Consider the following 10,628-nt stretch of genomic DNA (forward strand, 5'->3'; position numbering starts at 1 on the left):
ACAGAAAGTACTATATACGACAGCATCCTGGGAGTTTCTTGGACAATTTTCTGGAGTCTCCTCTCCCTAGCATGTTACTGCTTTTGGAACCTTCCCAGGGGCTTTGTGAATTGTGCAATATTCTGAGCCTTGTTAAGTTTCTTTAGCTTCCTAAAACTTAGGAGCCTCCCTCGAAGAGAGAATGTTTCAACTTGGAGGAAATGGCAATAGCATGTACTGTAAACGGATGTGGCAGGGGAGGCAGCTCTGGAGCCAGACAGATTTATTTCTAAACCTGAGAAGGGCTCTTACCAGGTGTCTTAGTCAGGGCTTCTACTCCTGCATAAACATCATGACCAAGAATCAAGTTAGGGAGGAAAGGGTTTATTCAGCTCACACTTCCACATTGCTGTTCATCACCAAAGGAAGTCAGGACTGGAACTCAAGCAGGTCAGGAAGCAGGAGCTAATGCACAGGCCACAGAGGGATGCTACTCACTGGCTTGCTTCCCCTGGGTTGCTCAGCTTGCTCTCTTATAGAACCCAACACTCCCAGCTCAGGGATGGCACCACCCACTGTGGTCCCTCCCACCCTTGATCACTCATTGAGAAAATGCCTTACAGCTGGGCCTCATGGAGGCATTTCCTCAAGGGAGGCTCCTTTCTCTGTGATGACTCCAGCTTGTGCCGAGTTGACACGCAAAACCAGCCAGTGCACTGGGGGAGGGCGATAGCAAGAGAGCAGTCTGGTCTCGTGTGCAGAGTTTTTTTTTTGGGGGGGAGGGGCTTGGGGAAGGTTACTCGGAGGACTGAGGATTTTCTGGAAGGGGAAAGAAAGGTCCTTACAGCAGGAATTTGGGAAATTGCGAGCATTAGTCACAGGAAAGAGACTGCTCAGGACAGAATGCGGCCGCCTTCTAGATGAGGACATTCCTGTCTGCTCAACTACAACAAGCACAAAGGGACAGTTATACAGCCAAGCCCAGAGGGCAGCTGTTTGACCCTGCGAATATGACATTATTGTATTACAGGGAAGAGATTTGCTGAGAGAGTAGATCCTAAACGTTATTAACGCACAGGGAAATATGTGAGTGAATGTTTGTGTTAATTAGCTTGAAACCCATACAACTTTAAACCAGCAGCTCAGCCTAAATAAAGCTGGGAAAGGAGAGATACATTTGATAAAAACAGCACAAGACTTCTGGTTTCTGCCTGTGCCCAGAGCTGACCCAGTCCCACAGCTCTGTACCCACAGATCTGTACCCAGATCCCCTGGGGAGAGAGCTAGACTCTCAGAAGTGCAGACAATCCTGAGAGCGCAGGGGAGACCTCCACTTCTGCTCACATTCCTGGTCCAAGAGGAACCCGCTGGAGCCCTCTGGCAGGATCCTTCTAGTTTCTGCCTGTGCCCAGAGCTGACCCTGTGACACAGCTCTTGGGAATACCCTTGGGAGGGAATAGGGAAGCAAAATTTAGAATAGAGTCTGAAGGAACACCCATTCAGAACCTGCCCCAAATGTGGCCCATACATATACAGTCACCAAACTAGATAAGATGGATGAAGCAAAGAAGTGCAGGCTGACAGGAACCGAATGTAGATCTCTCCTGAGAGACACAGTCAGAATATGGCAAATACATAGGCCAATGCCATCAGCAAACCAAACTGAGAACAGGACCCCCATTGAAGGAATCAGAGAAAGGACTGAAAGAGCTTGAAGGGGCTTGAGACCCCATATGAACGACAATGCCAAGCAACCAGAGCTTCCAGGGACTAAGCCACTACCCAAAGACATGGACTGACCCTGGGCTCCAACTGCATAGGTAGCAATGAATAGCCTAGTAAAAGCACCAGTGGAAGGGGAAGCCCTTGGTCCTGCCAAGGCTGAACCCCCAGTGAACGTGATTGTTGGGGGGAAGGTGGTAATTGGGGGAGGATGGTAAGAGGAACACCCATATAGAAGGGGAGGGGGAGGGGCTAGGGGATGTAAATAAGAAATACCCAAGTTAATAAAGATGGAGGAAAAAAAACTTCCCTAACCTAAAGAAAGAGATGCCCATAAACATACAAGAAGCCTACAGAACTCCAAATAGATTGGACCAGAAAAGAAGTTCCTCCTGTCACACAATAGTCAAAACACCAAATGCACAAAACAGAAAAAGAATATTAAAAGCAGTAAAGGAAAAAGGTCAAGTAACATATAAAGGCAGACCTATCAGAATTATACCAGACTTCTCACCAGAGACTATGAAGCCAGAAGATCCTGGGAAGATGTCATACAGACCCTAGAAGAACACAAATGCCATCCCAGGCTACCATATCCAGCAAAACTCTCAATTAACAAAGATGGGGAAACCAAGATATTCCATGACAAAACCAAATTTACACAATATCTTTCCACAAATCCAGCCCCACAAAGGATAATAGATGGAAAATTCCAACACAAGGAGGGAAACTACACCCTAGAAAAAGCAAGAAAGTAATCTTCTGGCAACAAACCCTAAAGAAGAGAGCCACACAAACATAATTCCACCTCTAACAACAAAAATAACAGGGATCAACAATCACTATTCCTTCATATCTCTTAGCATCAATGGACTCAATTCCTCAATAAAAAGACATAGACTAACAGACTGGATATGTAAAGAGGACCCAGCATTTTGCTGCATACAGGAAACACACCTAAGTGACAAAGACAGACACTACTTCAGAGTAAAAGGCTGGAAAACAACTTTCCAAGCAAATGGTCACAAGAAACAAGCTGGAGTAGCCATTCTAATATCGAATAAAATCGACTTTCAGCCGAAAGTTATCAAAAAAGATAAGGAAGGGCACTTCATATTCATCAATGGAAAAATCCACCAAGATGAACTCTCAATCCTGAATATGTATGCTCCAAATGTAAGGCCACCTATATTCATAAAAGAAACCTTACTGAAGCTCAAAGCACACACTGTACCCCACACAATAATAGTGGGAGACTTCACACCCCACTCTCACCAGTGCATAGATTATGGAAACAGAAACTAAACAGAGACACAGAGAGACTAACAGAAGTTATGAACCAAATGGATTTAAGAGATATCTATAGAACATTTCATCCTAAACCAAAAGAATATACCTTCTTCTCAGCACCTCATGTTACATTCTCCAAAATTGACCTGTAATTCGTCACAAAACAGGCCTCAACAGATACAAGAAGATTGAAATAATCCCAGGCATCCTTTGAGATTACCACTGACTAAGACTGAACTTCAATAACAATAGAAACAACAAAAATCCCATATACACACTCTACTCAATGATAACTTGGTCAAGGAAGCAATCAAGAAAGAAATTAAAAACTTTTTAGAATTTAATGAAAATAAAGTCACATCATACCCAAACTTATGGGACACAATGAAAACAGTGCTAAGAGGAAAACTCATAGCTCTGAGTGCCTCCAAATAGAAACTGGAGAGAGCATACATTAGCAACTTGACAGCACACCTAAAATCTCAAGAATAAAAAGAAGCAAATACACCCAAGAGGAGTAGAAGGCAGGAAATAATCAAACTCAGGGCTGAAATCAACCAAGTAGAAACAAAAAGAACTACACAAAAAATCAACAAAACCAGGAGCTGGTTCTTTGAGAAAATCAACAAGATAGATAAACCCTTAACCAGACTAACCGGAGGGCACAGAGAGAGTGTTTCCAAATTAACAAAATCAGAAACAAAAAGGGAGACGTAGCAACAGAATCTGAAGAAATTAAAAAAATCATCAGATCCTACTACAAAAGCCTATATTCAACAAAACTGGAAAATCTTGATGAAACGGACAATTTTCTACCAAAGTTAAATCAGGATCAGATAAACCATCTAAACAGTCCCATAACTCCTAAAGAAATAGAAGTAGTTATTAAAAGTCTCCCAACCAAAAAAAGCCCAGGCCTGTATGGGTTTAGTGCAGAATTCTATCAGACCTTCATAGAAGACCTAATACCAATACTGTTGAAACTATTCCACAAAATAGAAACAGAAGGAACACTATCCAATTCTTTCTATGAAGCCACAATTATGCTTATTCCAAAACCACACGAAGACCCAACAAAGAAAGAGAACTTCAGACCAATTTCCCTTATGAATATCGACGGAGCACTACTCAATAAAATTGTCACAAACCAAATCCAAGAGCACATCAAAACAATCATCCATCACAATCAAGTAGCCTTCATCCCAGGGATACAGGGATGGTTTAATATACAGAAATTTATCAACATAATCCCCTATATAAACAAACTCAAAGGAAAAAAAACCACATGATCATTTTATTAGATGCTAAGAAAACATTCGACAAAGTTCAACACTCCTTCATGGGAAAAGTCTTGGAAAGATCAGGAATTCAAGGCCCATACAAAACATAGTAAAAGCAATATACAGCAAACCAGTAGCCACATCAAACCAAATGGAGAGAAACTTGAAGCAATCCCACTAAAATCAGGGACAAACAAGGCAGCCTTGCTCTCTCCCTACTTATTCAATATAGTACTCAAGTCCTATCCAGAGCAATCAGAAACAAAAGGAGATCAAAGGGATACAAATTGGAAAGGAAGAAGTCAAAATAATCACTATTTGCAGATGATATGATTGTGTACTTAAGTGACCCCAAAAGTTCCACCACAGAACTACTAAGCCTGATAAACAACTTCAGTAAAGTGGCTGGATATACAATTAACTCAAATCAGTAGCCTCCTCTACTCTAAGGATAAACAGGCTGAGAAAGAAATTAGGGAAATGATACCCTTCACAATAATCCCAAATAATATGTTACCTCGGTGTGACTCTAACCAAGCAAATTAAAGATCTGTATGACAAGAACTTCAAGTCTCTGAAGAAAGAAATTGAAAACGATCTCAGAAGATGGAAAGATCTCCCATGCTCTTGGATTGGCAGGATTAATATTGTAAAACTGGCTATCTTGTCAAAAGTAATCTACAGATTCAATGCAATCCCCATCAAAATTCCAACTCAATTCTTCATAGAGTTAGAAAGAGCAATTTGCAAATTCATTTGGAATAACAAAAAACCCAGGATAGCAAAAACTATCCTCAACAATAAAAGAACTGGGGAAAATTTCCTGAACAGAACACCAATGGCTTATGCTCTAAGATCAAGAATCGACAAATGGGATCTCATAAAACTGCAAAGCTTTTGTAAAGCAAAAGACACTGTCATTAGGACAAAATGTCAACCAACAGATTTGGAAAAGGTCTTTACCAATCCTACATCTGATAGAGGGCTAATATCCAAAATATAGAAAGAACTCAAGAAGTTAGACTCCAGAGAATCAAATAACCTTATTAAAAATGGTACAGAGCTAAACAAAGAATTCTCAGCTGAGGAACATCAAATGACTGAGGAGCAGATAAAGAAATGTTCAACATCCTTAGTTATCAGGGAAATGCAAATCAAAACAACCCTGAGATTCCATTTCACACCAGTCAGAATGGCTACGATCAAACGTTTACTCAGGTGACAGCAGATGCTGGTGAGGACGTGGAGAAATAGGAACACTCCTGCATGCCACAAGTGGTTGATTGGCGTGGCTCACTTTCTTCAGTGCATTTTAGCAATTAATCCCATATAGCCTCCTTTTCCTGACAGGTCTTTTGTTGTTGTTTTTAATCTACGAAACAAACTGTAGATTTCACTGACAAGTCACATTTCCTGTTTCAAGGCCAGTTACCATCCTTGGGTCTTAAGGAACTGAATCAGATTGTGAGCATACACAGAGGACATGGGAGACGTAGAGGTAGCAGTGATGGGTTGTGTTCAGTAACTGAGAGCATGGCTTAGCCCCAGTTTCCTGGCTTAGGGTCAGGCACCATCGTCTTGCTGATAGCAACTTCTCAAGCACACACATCTTACGTCTTATCTCTTCACAGTAGAACCTCTCTATCCCACGTACCTGTTAAGACGATTATTAAGTAGAATATTCAACGTCATGGTATGCATTAATTTTCTATTACTACCATAACAAATTATTACTAGTTTAGTAGCAGAAAAACTATACCCGTGCCCCCCAACAAACCCATCTATAACACGACCTCTACACTAAAGCTCAGGGAACATGGGAGGAAAGAGGGTGGAGTGGCTGTAAGAGTCAGAGGAACGGGGAGTATGTCGTGAGAACTGAATCTCCTAGAGACGTCAAGAGAAGCTACACCCATGAAGTCTCATCAACATGTGTAGGTTTAGATTTCTTAAACCTACTTTTAATAAGAGTTTTTTTAATGCTTCGACCCCACCCCACCCTCTTGGGGCGATTCCGATCTCTGTCAGGATACCATAGTCCAGTTCAGTAGTGTCAGGATAGCAAACCGAATCAGCAGTAGTGGCATAATCCAGCAGAAACCACCAGGCCTCCTCTACCGAATCAGCATGAGTCAGCAGAGCAACCAGGACCAGCCAGGATGCCTGGAGAAGTTCTCCACTGTGCCTCTCTCAATGATGTGAAGATCAGCGAAGACCAAGTGTTGCAAAGCTAGCTGTGCAAGTGCACCACCACTGTTCGTTGAGTCCTATTTTCACGTGCCCTCCCACGGGTCTTGCTTCAGCAAAACACCATTGTGAGGTAGCTCCTCCGCTTGAGTCTGCATCACCTGACATATCCAGAAACTTCCACTCCAAACATGGCTACCTAAATAGGACACACTACCAATTGAAATGGCAACGTGGGTGGGGGAAATCCCACAGGGCCTCATGCCCAGATGAAACACTGCAGGCAATTAAAGCCTACTGAGAGAGAATCGGACCTTTTCAGGGCTTACCCAGTTAGATCTTAAGTGGTCGACTTTAAACACATATCCACATGAGCAGCACAAAATGGACTCAGTGGGTTGTATGTGTAGGGGCGGGGGGTAGGACAGCAATAATTAAAGAAGAAGAAACTCATGAATGTGAAGAGAAGTGGGGGGGGATATGGGAGTAGTTGTGGATGGGAAAGGGTTTGTGATAAAAATGATGTAAATACAGTACTCGTAGATGAAATTCTAAAAAATGAAATAAAACATGTTTTAAGTCATGAAGATACTTATGTTATAATACATTAGGTCAGAAGTCTGGGTGGGCTGCACACTCTGCATTGCCCAAGGTTTGGCTGATCTGGAGTGCGTGTGAAGAAGCCCTGCCTCTTCAGCCTCTACATCCTCTTCTGCTTCTTCCAGGCTCTGACAAAGCTCAGTGCTGAGAAGCGAGTGCCCGGTCTCCCTGCTGCCTATTGGCTGGTGCTCTTCGCTTCTAGAAGCTGGCCACAGTTCCTGCCTCATGGCCTCTTCATCAAGAACGCCAGCATTGAGAGGCCGGGGTGATAGCAAATCTTTCTTTCGCTTACATTATCTCTGTCCTTCCAGCTTGCCTGGCCTTTTCTGTGTGTCTAGCTGTAGAACGCTCACACTGTATGGATTCGTGGGTAAACCCCCGTGGGTAATCTAGGATACTCATAATCTGAAGTAGATCTGTCCAGAGGCCCCAGGAATTACAAGTGTCGCCTCTTGCTACCCCAGGAATGTTGAGAAATATATCAGATATGACATCGTTATTCTTTCTTCACACATCAACCCAAGGAGAGCTGCAAGAGAACGGGGCTACAGTTCTTTTAAGGAGGTACAGTATTATAGGCTTGGTTCCAAGGGATTTCTTTTTGTTTATAAATAATATTTGGACTTCCTAGAAATGATTCTAGATAACTTTGCTTAAGTCTTGATTTCACTCCAGGTTAGAATGTCTGGGTTGGAACGCTTCATCAGGAGGAAGAGACAAGACTGTCAGCCTCTCCGGGGCCACAGGTTCCTCCAACCCCATGATAGTCATTGTCTCTGGGGGAGTCAGATTTCCTGAAAACTTGGGGTCTATCTCCTTAAACATGAAAGAGTAGTGAGCTGCCAATGATTACAGCTATGTACACAGCTATGAAACATAAATATTGTTGTAAGATGCTCTCCTGGAAAAGAGGCTCCACTGATCCGTTTACCATTTTGTGAATGAGATCTATCACCCAAAGAGTTCTGCTTCTTTCACAAATATTTCCAAAAAGGCAAGAGGCTTGTCCCCAGTAGCACCTTCTCATCGTGGACAACCAGGAACTCTCCTCAGAGCCCATTATTTGGTCACGTAGCACCACGGTTCCGTGTCTGTCTTACCGTAACGTTGTGTGTGATGTTCAAGAGGCTAAAAATGCTTTCTGATCATTCTTCCCATGGCTGCCTTCACCTCCTTGTTCTTCAGGCTGTAGATGAGGGGGTTCAGCATGGGGGTGATCAGGCTATACTGCAAGGAGAAGACCATTTCTAGTGGGGACCCTGAAACCGGTAAGAGATAACTGATGAAACCCGAGCCATAGAACAAGATGACAGTGGTGAGATGGGACAAGCAGGTGGAGAAGGCCTTGCTTCGCCCCGTGGAGGAGCTGACCCTCAGGACCGCGGAGACTATGCGGCCATAAGAGCATACAATCATGACAAGGGTTCCGAAGAAATGCACAACGGAGGAGCACAGCAAGAGTGTGAAGTTGGCGGCAGTGTCAGAGCAGGACAGAGGGAAGAGAGAAGACAGCTCACAGCTGAAGTGAGGGATGGTTTGGTCCTCACAGAAGTCTAAACTGACAGCCAGAAGTATGTTGAGGAGAGCATCCACAATGGCCAGACCCCAGGACAGCCACACCAGCCCCACACAGAGCTGGCTACTCATCACCTGGCTATAGAGCAAAGGGGAGCCGATGGCCACGTAGCGGTCATAGGCCATCGCTGCAAGTAGACAGGCCTCGGTGCCACCGGTGGCGAAGACGAAGAAGGCCTGAGCCAAGCAGCTTTCAACCAGGATGGTTTTCTCCTCAGAAAGTAGATTCTCTAGCATCTTGGGAGCCGTGACAGAAGAATGGCAGAGGTCCAGGAAGGACAGCTGTCTCAAGAAGAAGTACATGGGTGTGTGGAGGTGAGAATCAGCCGCAATCACGAACAACATCAGGGAGTTCCCCACCACGGTGAGGAGGTAAACCAGAAGGAACAGGACAAAGAGAGCAGGCTGAATGTGGGGATCGGTGGACAGTCCAACAAGGACAAACTCACGGACAGCACTGTGATTCCTCATGGCTGTACAGAAGAACAAAAAACAAAAACTAAGATCATTAAAGACCCTTAATTACTCCAGATCAAAATTTTATTCACCATAAATCTCTGCTCAGCTAGTAAAAAATGAACTCCCTGGCCATGGCTAAAACCATTAACATTCTAAATCAGCTATGCTATCTTTTACCATGATGCCTTTCTCTGAGCCCAGTCGCTGCTGAGAGTGACTCGTGTGAGAAATGTTTCCGATCCGAGATAGAGGATGTGCCCAAGGGCGGGTTACCGGGGAGATAAGGAGCTGAGATGGGGATTTTAGCAGGTGCACAAACTCTGTGTGTATTCGACAAACAACAGAAGAAAAAGGCAAGAGTGCTGGAGCAGACACCACAAAGTCAGTCCTTACCTCATTGCTTTCATTTAACTTCTAATGAGATCTTTGCTTGTGTGTGTGTGTGTGTGTGTGTGTGTGTGTGTGCGCGCGCGCGCGCGCGCACGCGCGCACGTGTTTTGCTATGTCTGCTTGCCTGACAGAAGTGAGAAACTCTATAAGCACAAGCCTGTAGGTACATAGCCAATGTGAAGTCTCAGAAATGGCAGGAGAGAGCAAAGTCTCGAAGAACCTGAGGGCTGTGAAATTGAAGTGCTTGGAGTTTTTCTTCTTTGAAAAACACCCAATTGTTTAGCGTTTAGAGTCATACTGTTATTTAATTTTCAAATGTATGCATATAATAACGAACTTTTAGAATGGCGGTCTAGATTTCTAATGCCCTGGAAGTCGGTGGACGTTTATGAGCCATTCTTTGCCTACACTGAGTCATGAGATGCTGCTGACCCCTGCTTGAAGCATGTCCCTGTTAGAAGCCCATTCTAACACCCATTCATGTGATAGACACGCAGTGGCCTCCCATGTGCATAGCATGTGTGGGCTTTGTCAGCCCCTCACAGTACCTAACCCGCCTTCTCACATTTGCGTGCACTGGGCCATGCCAGCCTGAGTCACAAGAGAACTGTCCAATCATCTTGCTTTCTCTCTCTTCTCGCTCGGCCTTAATTCACCCAGTTCTTCTGTGATAACTGTGAGTGACCCCTCTGTCACAGGTGGAGCAGCTAAACTTCCCAGTTTTGGAGAGAAACAAAACCCAACCAGCTCCATTTCTCAGCCGGTCCACCCTGGGTTATGGCATTACATCGAGAGCAACATTTAAAGGGAGAAAGGCCCTGATAGCTAACATTTTATAGACTTAGCATTGATAATATGAAATGGTAAAATCGGAGACCATGTCTAGACGTGTATTTTACTAATTTGACAGGAAGAGAGAAGTCATCTTCTTTCTCTCTTTAGTCATGGAGATTCTCAGATCCCCTCCTCAGACCCGCCCACCCCACCTCAGAGGAAAGCAATGTAGACGAGACCTCAGGTGAAAGTTCCAGTGGCCACGGCGGCCCGCGCTGTGGGATTCCAGGGCCAACACATGTCAAAATCCTCCTTTCCCTCTAAGCACAGCCCAATGGGCTGCCAAGATTCCAGGAGTTATAGAGAGAATCC

At 44.1% G+C, this 10,628-nt stretch overlaps 1 protein-coding gene across 1 annotated transcript; it reads right to left on the reverse strand.

Annotated features, from left to right (window-relative positions):
- Positions 1-8,186: 8,186 nt before the first annotated feature.
- On the reverse strand, positions 8,187-9,104 carry Or8s5 (olfactory receptor family 8 subfamily S member 5). The gene has a single exon (NM_001001078.1). It carries the CDS (start codon positions 9,102-9,104, stop codon positions 8,187-8,189), a length of 918 nt encoding a protein of 305 aa, NP_001001078.1.
- Positions 9,105-10,628: the final 1,524 nt, after the last annotated feature.

Source organism: Rattus norvegicus, chromosome 7 (assembly GCF_036323735.1).
Source record: "Rattus norvegicus strain BN/NHsdMcwi chromosome 7, GRCr8, whole genome shotgun sequence".
Taxonomy (NCBI): domain Eukaryota; kingdom Metazoa; phylum Chordata; class Mammalia; order Rodentia; family Muridae; genus Rattus; species Rattus norvegicus.

Excerpts from the sequence above, each read along its gene's own strand:
- Or8s5 (NM_001001078.1), bottom strand. The coding sequence starts at position 9,104 with ATGAGGAATCACAGTGCTGTCCGTGAGTTTGTCCTTGTTGGACTGTCC.